This window comes from Psittacula echo (genome assembly GCF_963264785.1).
Source record: "Psittacula echo genome assembly, chromosome: 5".
Lineage (NCBI taxonomy): Eukaryota > Metazoa > Chordata > Aves > Psittaciformes > Psittacidae > Psittacula > Psittacula echo.
Window position 1 is genome coordinate 65,392,656 of NC_137739.1, and position 14,357 is coordinate 65,407,012.

Below are 14,357 nucleotides of genomic sequence, written 5' to 3' on the forward strand. Positions count from 1 at the left end.
GCATTAGTATCATGAATTTGTTAGGATGAAAAGAAGCAGTTGACTGTGGAAAAGTCCTATAAATTAACCTAGCTGAATGCTGTTGCTTTTGAAAGTGTCGACACTCCAGTTGATGCTAACCACAGGATCCTGCAGAGATTAGTGTATGCAATTAAACGTTGGGAACAGTGTATCCATGGGAACAGCTATTGCCTTCATACGATGGTATGCAAATTATTTCCTACTTTCAAGATGAAGTTTCACTCCTGCCTTCACAGAAAGATAAGTAAACATCACGAGTTGTAGTGCAGTTTGGGGCATGGTATTTCTGTAAAACAGTATTTTGTTCTAGGTATTTTTTTTCCCACTGAAAGAAAGACTATGGCTTCTCTAGGGAAACGTTCAATCATTGGATTTGTAGATTTAGTCCCGCATCTCAACTGAACTAGGACCTCGGTGGAGCTCCTCAGTATGGGGAACTGCTTGTTCTCTCCTTTCAGTAGGAAGCAGTCAGTGGTGCAGAAGCCCATGAGCAGGAGCATTTTCACATGGGTAGAAGTTAGTGAGTTCAGTCTTGTATTTCCAGTAAATCAAGAGTAATCCTAGATACTTGAAATGTGTTCACATAAACATATTCACTTTTGGTAACATTGCTATTTTTAAAACTAGGTTGAAATTAATAACTTATTTCATTTTTGGTTTTGCTCAAATGTTAATTTCCGCTTCTTACTTTATTCTAGGGAAGCAGATATTTAGCAGCAAAAATGAATTTAGGATCAGTGCACTGAAGTTCCTCCCTACAGACTCAAATATTTTCATTTGTGGAGGGTTCAGCCCAGAAGTTAAATCTTGGGATATAAGGATGTCTAAGGTAATGGAAATCTTTTTTTCTGTTTCTCTTTTAAAATGTTTCCTATCTTGGATGTGCTATGCATTACTAATCTGATAGATGTACTGGTCTTTCAATGAAATCTTACTCTGAAATATTTTGCATTTGTCATTGATTGTGTTGCCATTTATTAATATGAACATTTGTAAAGTTTTTGAAGCATGAAGAGGAACATTGTACACAAAAATATTTTTGTTTGTTTGTTTATGTAAATATGAGTAGCATACAGTTGAATTAAAGGAAGCCTTTTTGAGGCTCATTTTGAGGATTGTGAAAAGCAGGTGTGTACTAGGATGCAGTACAGCTAACTTGCTGTTCAAGCTGCTACATGTGGGTCAGGATGTGTTTACCTGCATCTTTTGTATAGAAGCTTGGAGTAATATTTACATTTATGAAGGGTCACAGAGAGGCCTGTATAGCCTGTGCCTTCATCGTGAACCACCAAAACCAGTGTGCTTCCGGCTGCCATTCAGAGCTCAGGTAAGACCAGTGCTGTACTCTGCCAGTGGAAGCGTAAGGCAAGCCGACAGAACAGCTCAAAGAGCAGCAGTGACTGTAAAGTGAGTTGTTTTCCTTTGAATTTCTATGTGGGTAGTTCCTACTCATGTTAGTTAGCCATCTGTTTGCTCTTGAGGGTGGCAGAAGGGATCTGAAAAAATAAGATTGTTTATCCAAACTTTGCCTTTGATGTACTAAGAATAATAGGTGAGAGATGTAGGGAGACGCATTTCATGTATGAGGGCTCTAACAGGACAGCTCTGACATCATTATGGGAGTTGCACTACTGAGAAGACACAGTATTCTTGTACAATTAAGAATCTAGTTCCTGTGCTGCAGTTGTTCCTTTAGATTTGTCACTATTTGAGAAAAGGATTTAACTGCATAGGATCTATACTATAGGCTTCCCTCACAGGTTATCAGTCACAGGTGATACTTGCAGTTCAAGGTTACGCTTCAGAAAACATTATTCCCAACCCCCCTCACCCCAGCAATTCTGATACCAGAGATTGTGATGACATACCTGAGGACTATGCAAAATTGGCATTGACTCAGACAGAGTTAGGGGGCTAAATAGCACGTTAATGCTTGTGGAGATGTTAGTTTTGAGTCATCTCCTGAGTCTGATTCTCTCCTATTGTCAGTATCTCTGCCAATCAGTGGTATTTTGGTTTTATCTTGGAACAGATAGTGTGTCAGATGGTGTCACCAAGAAAAATGGCTTGAAAAATGCTGTTCTTGGTCATTTTCCCCATTTATGAAATGTCAGAGTTTCAGTAGTGCTTTCCCTTGATACAAGATGAGGTATCAAGCAATGCTTTATTCAAAGCAATGAAGTCAATAAACATGTTCATCTTTTAAAGCAGCTCCTTTCTCTTAGGTTTTAAATGCTGGTGGTGCCTCAGCTCAGCTGATATGTCTGGCAGACCTGATTGTAGTTCAGATCTATGTAAATATATATTCATAGACCAGTTCCTTGTGGACAGGAGCAGGTCTCAGACAGCGTATTCTTCTTAACCTGGACAGAAGCTGCAAAGCAGCCTGTGCATCCCAAGCTGTGATTGCCAAATATTGCCAACCATCTTAACTTGCTGTTCCACAGAAGATGCCTCTTAGAGAAATATATGCATGTCCATGCTACAAGACTGGAGTTTTCTGATTGATAAAGGATGGTTTCACTGTCTTGGAAAGTCTTCTCCATGAAACTATTCCTGAAAAGTAACAGTAGAGAGGAAATGTGTCCTTCACCAATAAAAGGTGTTTGCTGGAACAAGGAGAAGGCAAGTGTAGAGAGTTGTAGAACATAGTTTGCATGAGTGGTTATTGCAGTGAGTAGCAGACAAGTGTGTTGAAATGAAGCTTACAGTAGACAATGGAAAGATAAGGGGCAATGTGCAATTTGTGAGGTATTGGTCTTTGTAAAAGGCCTTGTCAGAAGGCAAAAGAGCAAAACCATACTGATAAACTGTAGACTAGCTCACCCATTCATATATTCTGTAATTCTGACTACCAGAAGCTTGGCTTGAGCTGATGTTCTGATATAGTAACTTTTGTGTAAACTACATGTCTAGCAAAATTGCAGAGAAAAACTGCAGTTTTCAGTACTTTACCACTGCTCAGTTATAAGAAACAATAGTTATGCTTGGAATCGCCTTTGTGTAGGTTGCAGGGGATGACATATAAGCTCTGTGTGTGTATGCAGACAGAGCCAGTAGTGAATGCTTTAGGTGGCGACACCTTGTGATTCATTTCCAGAGGACAAACAGACACCATGAGAACCTATTTATATCTGTGTAGAATAGGAACATGAATACTTAACATTTTATTCATTTGAAGGTACATGCAGTCTAAACCAGCCCTCATGTTTTCTACTAATTAGGGAATATACTGTCTTTATGAGATTAAAACAGAATTTGATGGTATCTTTATGCTTTACTGCCCAAATCTTGTGGTTTTTTTTGTTGGTTTTTTTTTTTTTTTTTTTTGACTCCTTGTTTACTTATCTGGGCATGCTGCTTTTTTCGAATGGGTACAATAGTATATTTGTCTTTCCATAGGCATTCCATGCCCACTTCTAATACTGTTGCCAAAGTACATGATGCTCAGGATTGTTCATTATGATTTTTTTTCTTTTTCATTGTGAGTATTGCTGTTGTGACACTCTTTGATCCCATCTTGCGATGTAATTTCTCAAAAACCAGTACATCTCTGTGGCCAGAGTGCTGTATACAGCTAAAATGAGACTAACAGAATAATGCATTTTTATCTCTGTGACTAACCATAAACTCATTTTGCAATGCTCAAGCTCCAGTGCTGGAACTTGCCTTAAAGAGCTGTTAATCTCTAAGGTATGCGCACAGTGGTGGTCTCTGTACCTGCAGGATACTCCAGTGCTTAAAAAGATTGTCTGTAACTCCATTTGTGTGTGTGTGTAAACTGATGCTAATGAAGAGATAAGGGAAATATCCCACCATATTACAGGAAAATAATTCTTTCTGAGAGAGTAATAAGTGAATGAATGTGTATTCTAACAGGTAAAATAGGAAACCTTTTAGGCTTGGTAAAACAAAAAACCCAGCCTCTTTCTTTTGTACAGAGCCTTTACTGGGTTCTCTCTAGAAGTTTCTAGAAGCTGTTGTCTGCTTTCTTCATTAGAAAATAGTTATATTCATGTAGAATTTCACCAGTTGGAAAGCTAGCCAATTAAGTAGTGCACAAGGAATATTAATTTTAACAACAAGCAGTCTCTAATCACCTTGGAAAGTGGAAAGCTTGGCTTTAGCCTGGTAACAGATACTGATCCTTTTTTCTTTTGTTTGTTTGATAAGTTTACTCATTTGAAAACTGTAAATTTTGAATGTACTGTGATTGTCTAAAGCAGCAATGTGGTTTACTGTCTTACTCTGAAATCTTTCTAAAAGGGGGAGTGATGTGAAGGGTTAACCGATGTACAGGGGGGTTAAGGTTAATCCGCTTGCTTAACAATGTTACTGCTTACTCATGCTTACTCATCAAATGCGTGCTCAACACTTACCGTGCTTGCTGGAACAGGGTGGGAGGACCAAGGCTATTGATAAGAGGAAGGAACAGTAACTCGGTTCCTGTTCTCTGGACCCCTAAACCGGCTGAAATCAGCTTTGCAGTTTGGACAGTGACTAAATCACAGGGAACATGCGCAATGACTAGAGGTGAAAAGTTCAAAAAAGACTTGTTTACTTCGTCTTGAGACCCTCGCCCACGACCACCAGGAGACACTATGCAAACAAGGACCTCTTACCTCATTATAATACGAAGCGGTGATAGGTCATGAATATGTGTAAGTGTTTTGCGTAATCTAATGCATATGTAATAGTTTAGAGGATAAATATAGAGAAGAACAATGGTGGGGTGTGCATGTGTTTGGAGGAGCGATCCCCCATGCACCTCAGTGCTGAATAAAGCATACCTACTTTACAACTTTAACGAGTTGTGGAGTCTATCCGCGTATCAGGAGAGAGCTTCTATTATCCTTTGATATTTTTTCCCTGATACGAGGTAGCTGTTGCTGAGTGATAAATGTAGTTTGGTAGACACCTGTATTTGTATTGATTTTAAAATTAGAGCTGTGTGTGTACTGAGTGAATGTGGAAGGTCATAACTGAGTGGGGGAAAATATAAAATTCTGATTTGTTTGCTTATGGCTTCTTCTTGCAGAATGGCAAGTATCACATATACATTATTACTGCAAAATAATATTACATTTCAAACTCTCAGTCGTGGAACAGTATGTTGGTTAGGCGTGAATCATCAATATCATCAGTATTTCATCTCTGCTTCTTGCTAGTTTGGAGGATTTCAATGGATTGTTCAGGAATTCCTACTTTCAGCTTATATTGTTATCTTTATTCACAAGATAAAACCAGCACACCTCATGTGTTTTCCATCTTACACAGTTATGGCCATATTGATTGAATGAAGTGTCCTGGCCAATCCTGTTCTAACAAATGGCATTTGGTCTTAACTGAAATAGATGTCTGAGGCCTCTTACCACTTTGTTTCAGTTTTGGTGCAAACAACTTTAATATCTTTAAAGTGCTTTTATCCTAATTCATTACAAGATTTTCCTGTTTTGCTGGTTCCTTCAAGTATGTTTACCTGTCATTCAGCTTGGAATGATGTGTGAGTGAACTAATGATTCTTTTTGTTCCCATCATCATACTCCTGATAGTGTTTTCAGGCTTTGCAGCATATTTTGTCAATAGAATGAGCACCCTAAATCAAGAGCTTGAATCTTGTTAGTCATTGCCCATTGAAAACTCAATTTCAGCATTCACTGCTAATCCTATTTCAGAGGTCATTCTTTAGGATATGCTTGTGTTTTAATAAGCTATCCACTTGCACATTTTAAATTTAACTATGTGAGGCAAAATAATTGCATATCAGGAAACAAGGAATTTTTTGGTTGGAAATTCAGACCAAAGCATTAGGCATCACGGACATAGAGAGAATGACTGATAATAAAACTATTATCCAATTACACATACATGCAGTGGTTGAAATGGGCAGCTCTGTGCCAGTGTGCCACATTGGCTGCTGGTGGGAAATGACGTAGAATAGCTGACAGTGGTATTTTTCCAAATTAGTACTTCTGAAATCTCACTTTGATTTTATAGAGCATAAGTTTGTAGAACAAGTTACTAATATTTATTCATGTATTGAATGTGGTATAAATACCATTGGGAAGTGTACATGGGCTATTAATCAGAAACACAGATATAAAAAGAAAAAAAAGAAGGAATATTGAAAGACATTTATTGCTATCCCTGTTTTGTTGAGCAAATAAGCAAAATTATTTCAAATGTAGCATTGGGTATTGAGCTAGATAAAGAATGAAGGGAGTTAAAATCTTCAAGATAAAGCTGAGCAACATACTTCAGAGCAATGAATGGATGGCATACCTTGTTAACTGCTCAGTGAAATGTAAGATATACAGGCATCTCAAACTTAGACAAGTAATCAAGGCCTGAGGGGGGAAAAAAATGAAAGAATAGAAAAGACAATTGAATAGCATGTAGAGATTTATTATAGTGGTATTCCTTTGTGTTAAACCCAGTTTTGTCTCTGGTGAAGGGATTATTCTGCAGATCTTATATTGCTGTATAACAGATTCATTACATTTATGAAACACTTGGAGAATGTTTATAGAGACTTAATGAAAAGACCAGAAAGCTTGGAAGTGAGCTGCTATGTTAAAAAAACCAAAACCGTCTCTGCAGTGTTTACCACAGAAAGAGAATTATATTGAACAGCCCCTGTGGGATCTTTGGACCTCGGAGCTGAACCTAGAAAAACCTTGTAAAATGCCCTGTAAAAAGAACTGTGCAATAACCCTGAGACCTTACAGTACTTATGTATTTTGGAAGTATTTCCTTTCTGTGAGCTGTGGAAGAACTTCTTAAGATGTTCAGCACAAACCAGTTGAATTATACACTTACTCTCCATTTTGGCTGATCTGTATTAGCTTTTCAGAAAGGAGACAATATATATTCCAAACACTTATTCTACCTGAAATTTTGATATGAAGCACCAAAGAGAACAAAGGGTTGAGACCTGTATCCTTTAGCTAAGCTTACACAGATGTAATATCAGAACAATGCTACAACTCTACTGATAATTTAAAGTTAGCCAAAGGAGCTAACATTCCTTACACCAGGAGTGTAAGTTGTCAAACTGAGTTGAAGATTTATTTACACATGCCAGCAAGGTTTGCATAGTGTAAAGCAGGGATAGTATTATTTCTGTTGAAAGGACAAAGAGCACTCAAGAACTTGCATCTAAATGTATTAATTTACATTTTCTAAATTATCCATATAATTATTTTTAAGTTTTGCCTATTTTACCTTTTATTTACATTTTGCTTTGATTGATGAAGCATTTTGTAAGCATTCAGGAACTGATTCTTTATCATGTGCATACAGAAATGCAAGGAACTCTAAACGTAGGGAGATCACTCACATTTTTTTGGACTCTGTTAAAAATAGAGGAATAATTTATTCAGCTGTTAGATGTATTCAGTTCATGTGTTCTGTCTCATAAACCACTGAGGCCTATTGGAGCTTTGGCAAGAGCTATCTGCTGTAGCTGTCAGAACAGCAAGTCCTGAGGAAGCACCATGCAGTAATCCAAGGAGGGAATAAGTGGAAAGTGACAGGGCTGTGGCTCTGATCTTTAAACAACATTAGAAGGTCTTAGACCTCCATAAATGCAAATACACTCCTTACGTTGAACAAGGAGGGAAAAGAGAGGAAGGGCATCCACCAGTGGAAACCAAGCAGTATGACCTGACATGGCCACAGAACAGACTTGGAGGGAAAGATTGGTTATAAATGTAGGAACAAATGAAATTATTAAAAAAAAGTTAATTATGGGAGTTCAGCAAAGGTTGATTGTGTGAAGTTTACTTGATGTTACTTTACAATTTTGGACTTTTTTTTTTTGAACAATTAGAGAAGCTGAAGAAGCAGAGACTAATGTAGGTACTGTAAAATGAGAAAAGCTAAAGGGGAGAACTCAAGAAAGGAAACTGGGAGGTATTTGGTGGTGTGCTTCAGGGATGGCTCCAAATGGAGTCAACATTTATTATTTTAATTTTGAAAAAATAGTTGTTACAGAAAGTATTGTGCTAGCACAATAAATAATAATAAAAAAGGAATAGACTACCAGGCAGAGAAAACGCCTGTGACTTACTAGTAATAGGAAGAGTACAAATGAATGCAAAGATCCAGCCTTTCGGGATTAATAACAAAATTTTGTCAGGACATAAGCAGGGTTTCAAAAAAGTTGAATACAAAGTCAATCTGTTGGAGTCATAGGCAAATTTGAGGAAAATTTAGATTTGAATATTTACACAGAATTCCGATTTTTGAAATTCACGTCTTATAAGCTATAGAATATGTTTCCTAGAAAAATGGTGGAAGCAGTTAGTTTGAGCTTTTAAAATTAGTCTAGAAATGCACTGCAGAATTTTTATTATTATCAGAGGCCAACACAGAGTATAAACAGGGGCTTCTCCCCCATCTCCCCATCTTGCTTTATTGCTCTGGATTGAATATTGTTTAGCTACAAAATTTCAACTATCATATATAGTTTTATGCTTTAAAAAAAAAAAAAATCTTTTTGTTGAGCTATTTGTCTGTACTTGAGTTTATAAAGAAAGAAGCCAAAGTCATTAAAACACAGTTTAAAAATTAATGAATTCAGAGTGCAAGTGCAGTGCATTTATTTCCTTGGAAACATTCTGTTGCAATTTCTTTCAGATGAGATGCAGTCATTTTCAGTAGCATGTAGCATTTAGGAAACTTTAACTACGACCCTAATGAATTTGTCTCTGGATAGCATATAAATATGAAAAAAGGTTGTAGAAATTGGTGGTTACTTGCACTTCTGGTTTCTATAGAAACAACCAATACATTGTCATGTACTGATGGTATTAGGAAGAACAATGTAATTAAAATAAGATGATTTATTCAGTTCTTTAGAAAACTAAAGATATTCTTCTCACAGTCTGAGAAAGCCTGACAGAATCTATGGACAAAAAGTTTGAAGAAATCTGGTGGGGGATACATTTGTACTTGTGTAATGGTATTTGGTTTTAAATGTGAACATCCAAGAGTCCTTTCTGAGTGTGATGACACATTGTATGTGGGTGTATCATATACGTTAGCAGTCCTGCTGTGTTTGTTTGGAAACCTCGTATGGTGGTATCGCAGATGAGAATCATAGACCTGTCCATCTGTGACAGACAATGATAGCAACTGCTCCTGAGGAGACTGAAATGGGCCAGAGACAAAGCATGCCTCTTTGCGGAGTGTGAGTATTCGGATGAGAAGCTGTTGGGGAATAGCCATTCTGGTTTCAGCCCATTTCTAGACAAATTTTAAACCCCCAGCAGCTACCAGCATGCTTTTAAAAAAGCAAGAATATGAAAGCACATTCATTTCAGTTCCCAGCAATGGTTACCCAGACCTTTCTAATGTAGAGTGTGGGGACTTTTTGCACCACAGATACTGTCTTTGTCTGTCATGATCTGTTTAAGTTTTCAACTGTAGAATTGGTTGTTCTTGATTTTCTCTTTCTTTCTTTTTTTTTTTTTTTTTTTTTTTTTTTATGTCTACAACATCCTGTAGCAAAAAATTCAACTTAAATATGTATTGTGGGAAGAAGCATCTTGTTTTGAAGCTGCCTTCTGCTAGTTTGGAGTCTGAATTCTTATCATGGAAGAAATCAGTCACCTTCTCCATGCCACTCAGACTTTATTTCTGATTCTTTCAAATTCCCCATGATTGTCCATTTCTGTACTGTAAAGTCCTTGGTTATTGCTTCTCATGAAAAAGCCGTTCTGCATCTTGGATGTTCCTCGTCTGTTTCCTGTATACAGATTTCACTTATCCTATTTGAGATGAGGAGATAATTTTAAATAAAATTCTGATGGGAAAATATTTTTTTTCTCATAAATGGTTGACACTTTCCATCACAAGAATACTGTGCTTTCTCAAGCAATCTGAAGTGACTTAAAAAAAGAGTACATTGTTCATATAGTAGTAATCTGTCTTCACACCTTACTCTTTAGAAGAGATCAACACAAATGGCTTGCACTGCAGTAAATAAAAAAGCTTCTATTTTGTGCAAAATTAACTTTTTCTTAAGGTGCACTTTATATTACTAGCAATGCTCTATTACTGTTTCACAGAGGAAACTTAAATCAGTCCACGATTGCTTTAATTACCCAACATGCCTACAGGAAGACAGTTTCATGCCAAAGCACTCAATCTAAAAAGGGAGGACAAGAGGTGGAAATAAGTATACGGCCATTTTTATAGGTTGGAAGACATGGCACTGGCTGATTAAGGGTTTTTTCCATGACCATCCAGATTACATGTAGTCCTGTTAGATTTGTTTTGAAATCTCATCTCCTGATGCTCAGGACAGTGACTATAAAAGCACGTTTCTTTCTCACCACTTGCTTAAAGCTTGAGGGATTTTTTAGAAAAGTGCGGTGCATATAGGTTACAGGTGACCAGCACAGAGCCTGGGTGAGCAGCAGTTTCTGAACTGCTTGTGTTGAGGCTTTGGGCTTTCTTGACAGACAAAATACCAGGCATTGCATGTACTTTATGCAGCAAAGTATTATATAACACCCATCTGAAACATATATCTTGAATTCAGTATCACAGCGTGGTTTTCAAATCATCAGAACCCTAAGAATCTCTTTGAAACTGTCTTAATTTGCTTAAATTACCTTTCTTGTTGAATGCCTGCAGCCATGAACTCTTTCCTTAGTGAAGAAGCTTTATTAGTATGTTGGATTATGATGACACCAGAAAGTATTAGGACTTCTTTTGAAATTATTTCTTTTATGTCCAGGAAATGCTTAGATTGAAGAAGTGGACTGTGGATTTCCAATGCTTATTGGTGATAAATCTGCAAATAGAAAAAGGGTAAACGCTATTATTAACAAACTAAAGCCAGCAGGGTAAGGAAACTGGTGCTTTCCCCAGGCAAGTTCCTCAGGCATGTCAGGAATTAATTGTCTAAGGTAGAACAAATCAGGTTTAATTATGAGTACTTTTCTGAGCAGGAGTGTCACAAAATTTGAAAGCTATCTTTATGGAAGAATTTAAATACTATGTATATCAAGTTCCCAGCTGCTATTCAAAGTGTTATTGTTCTCTGAGTCAGCTCTTACTGTGTGGTTTGAAGATTAAATAGCATAGTTTTTCTGAGGTACATATAGAAAAAAATGGGGTTTTGTACTTATTTTTACGGAGCTTCCTGTTGCAAAGCTAGCATACATGGGTAATTTGGTTAGATGTCCTATTAACAGACAACCATATATATGTAATGATTAGCAGTGAAAATGTTTAGATTATTAGTGGCAGTTTATGTAAGAGCCCAAGAGGATTTCAGCAAAACATTAAAAGCATGTGCATGTTACTTACTGCATAATCTACTTTTTCCTTACTGAGAGATTGCTGTTGCTGCAAACAGAAAATTTTAAGTCCCAAGCCTAAAAACAACCCCTTAACAGTGCTGAACACAGTGTATGTATGCATATGTGTATACATACATTTCACAAGGATGTTTTTGGAAGATGAAGACCTAAACAGCACGTTTGAGTTTTTTACCTTTAAAGTAAAAGAATTTTATCCAATTACTACCATGAAGCACCATTTGGGACTTTATTATCATTTATTGCTCTATATGGTTCTTCTTCATTTCCCAGCACCAATTGGCCTTTGTTTCTGCCTTCATGTCCCTGTTTCTACATGTTTGTGCTACTCTGCACTCTGATCTTGCCAACTCTCCAGCTGGCACTTGTCACATCTGTGAAAGTGCCGGCTGCCAAGTAGCTCTCTCTTCAGTCTGTTGGGTGATAGAGCCTTTTGTGCCCCTCTCCTCCCAATTTAACTTTATTTCAGGTCACCTGCAGTTCCTGTATGATTTTTCATTTCTCATTCCAGGCAGCTATTGTATTTTGCGGATTTGTTTATTTATTTTTTAATATTATCTTTATTTTTGCTCCTACAGAATACCTTCGTATTCTACTTTACTAATGAACTATGGACTTCCTTTTATAAGTCTTTGAAGAAATAGCGGTGCATGGTGGTTTCTCCATAAGGAAAAGTAGAGGCTATAAATACGCAAATATAATTTTTTGCTTTGCAAAGTTTAATTGTTTTGTATATCATGCGGATTCCTGGGCTGAAAAATCTGACGAGAGCAAGTAACACATTTATATATTCATTATTTTAAAAATACAGGCAGATTGCTGAAAAGCATGCCAGGTTTTTGAGTCTGCAGGTTCAGATGTTGTTGATGAACTTACAGGGTGTATAGTGTGCTTGCATGAGTGAGGTTCTTCAGTGAATGCAAACACTGTGTTTCTAAAGTGTACATTTCACATAGCCTATGAAAAGCAATCGGAGTAGCTGTTGCTGCTATCCTTCTACATGCCAAGATCGCAGGAAGCAGAGTTACAAGGGACCTCAGGAGATGATCTAGTATATTGCTACCCTAAAGCAGGATCTGCTAGATCTGAACATTTCCAAGCAGTCATAGACTTTTGAACTGGAGGGAGGAAATCAGGAAATTCTCATGTTGTGTTTGATATTTGAAACTATTTTTCTTTTACTGGTTAAAGTATAAAGCAGAGGTATAATCCATGATATTTCACTATGACACCTGAAAATTATTTTTATAAAAGAATGTATGTGCTTACAGTATCTGTAAAAGTTCTGGGCCCTGGAATCCGTAGTCCTATGTTGCTAGGGATATAAAGTAGGCACTGAAATGCCTCACAAAGCTGGGGACTGTTTCAGTATAATACTTCAAGCGCTCTCTCTGTTCTGTTGTTTTTTCTAGTGACATTAGAAGGACTAACCTCTGAACACTCTGTTGGAAGTGCAGGCAGCTACTTTTTAGCTGTCTTGGAGAGAGAGATATATATTTAGATATTAATAAGTAAGAGTCTTCCAGTGTCCTAGTTTCAAGGATCACCATATTCAGAGAGATGGCTTCTTTTGATCTGGCCATTTGCCTTGAAGTTGCTCTCCACTGGAGGCAAATAAGAGAAAAAGAAAGCAGAAATACTGATTTGCAAAATTCAAAGTAGACAGCACAGATGCAGAATTTCATGAAGAAAGGTGGAAAGAAAGGAAATTCACATAGTTCATATATCCTTTAGAATATTTCAAAATCTCTGTTACATTTTAAGATCCAATTCACAGGCTGTTAAAAGATTCAGGATCTGGTGGCTGAGAACCCATTTCTGTATGGATCCAACCCACTTTGGTATGAACTGACATTTGCCTTCTTCCAGTTTTCTAGAATGTCCCCTGATCTCGATGACTTCTCAAAGATTATGGAGAGCATCCTTACAATGATGTCAGCCAGCTCTTACCCTTCGGTGGATAACGTCAGGGCCCACTGACTTGTAGGGGTCAAGCTCCTGTAATAGTTGACATACCAAATCTTTTTTTTTGCTGACAGTGGGTCTGTGCTTTCATCAACCTGGATTTTTGTTCCGAAGGCCTGTGGCCCGCCTGCTAGTAAAGACAGAGGTGAAGAAAGCGTTGAGAACCTCTGCCTTTTCAGCATTGCTAGTAACTAATTCACCTCTCCTCTTCAAGAGTGGGAAAGTATTTTAATTATTTACCCAATTTTAATTATGTACCTAATTTCAGTTCAAGCTGAGCTTTTGCTTTTCTAACTGCATCTCTGCACACATGAGCAATGCTCTTGTAGTTCTCAATGGTTCCACTTTTCCATCTCTGGTACTCTTCTCTTTTGGTTTTGAGCAAACTTAACAAACAGTTAAGCCAATTTGGTATTTTTTCTTCTACCATTTAAAAATTAGGTGCTTTTTCACATTTTACATTTGTTGGAGGTGCTTATTAATACAAAGAGAAAACTTAGGTTATCGTATTCTTCTAATCTGTCAAAAAATAACAAACTTTTTTATCTACTAGGTGTTAAGAGTGTACAAAGCTGCAGTGCAACAGACATTGGACATGCTCTTTCTCCCAGAAGGAAAAGAATTTCTTACAAGCACAGATGCAGTAAGCCGGGACTCAGCTGATCGTACCATTATTGCATGGGACTTCCAAAGTGCTGCAAAAATCTCCAATCAGATTTTCCATGTAAGATTAACAACTAGTATTGTTTGGGATTTAGTATTTCATGCTTGTCAGTGTAAAAAAACCTTCTGATTTTCTGAAAGATTATGTGATGTATAAAATGCTCTTACTGTAAGTTGAGGGCTTTCTTTAGTTCTGTACATATATAGTGTATATTAAAAACACTTATTCTTAAAAAATGACCTTGAACACTGTTAGGTCTCTTTGTGTTAAAAATATTTGCATTTCAGTGCTCATTCAGTGACAACTCCGCTATAATTAGGCAAGAACACTGCAGTGTCTAGCTTGCCAGTGATGCATGGCAGTAGTTGCTTTCT

At 37.1% G+C, this 14,357-nt stretch overlaps 1 protein-coding gene across 2 annotated transcripts in view; it reads left to right on the forward strand.

Annotated features, from left to right (window-relative positions):
- The window catches only part of WDR25 (WD repeat domain 25), a gene marked incomplete at its 5' end in the record, with an annotated part of 62,856 nt that overhangs the window by 41,525 nt on the left and 6,974 nt on the right, over nucleotides 1–14,357 (forward strand). For both annotated transcript variants that reach the window (XM_080620193.1, XM_080620194.1), the window contains 2 exons: nucleotides 720–850; nucleotides 13,873–14,043. In XM_080620193.1, coding sequence (XP_080476319.1) covers nucleotides 720–850; nucleotides 13,873–14,043 — 302 coding nt within the window. The remainder of the gene's footprint in view (nucleotides 1–719; nucleotides 851–13,872; nucleotides 14,044–14,357) is intronic.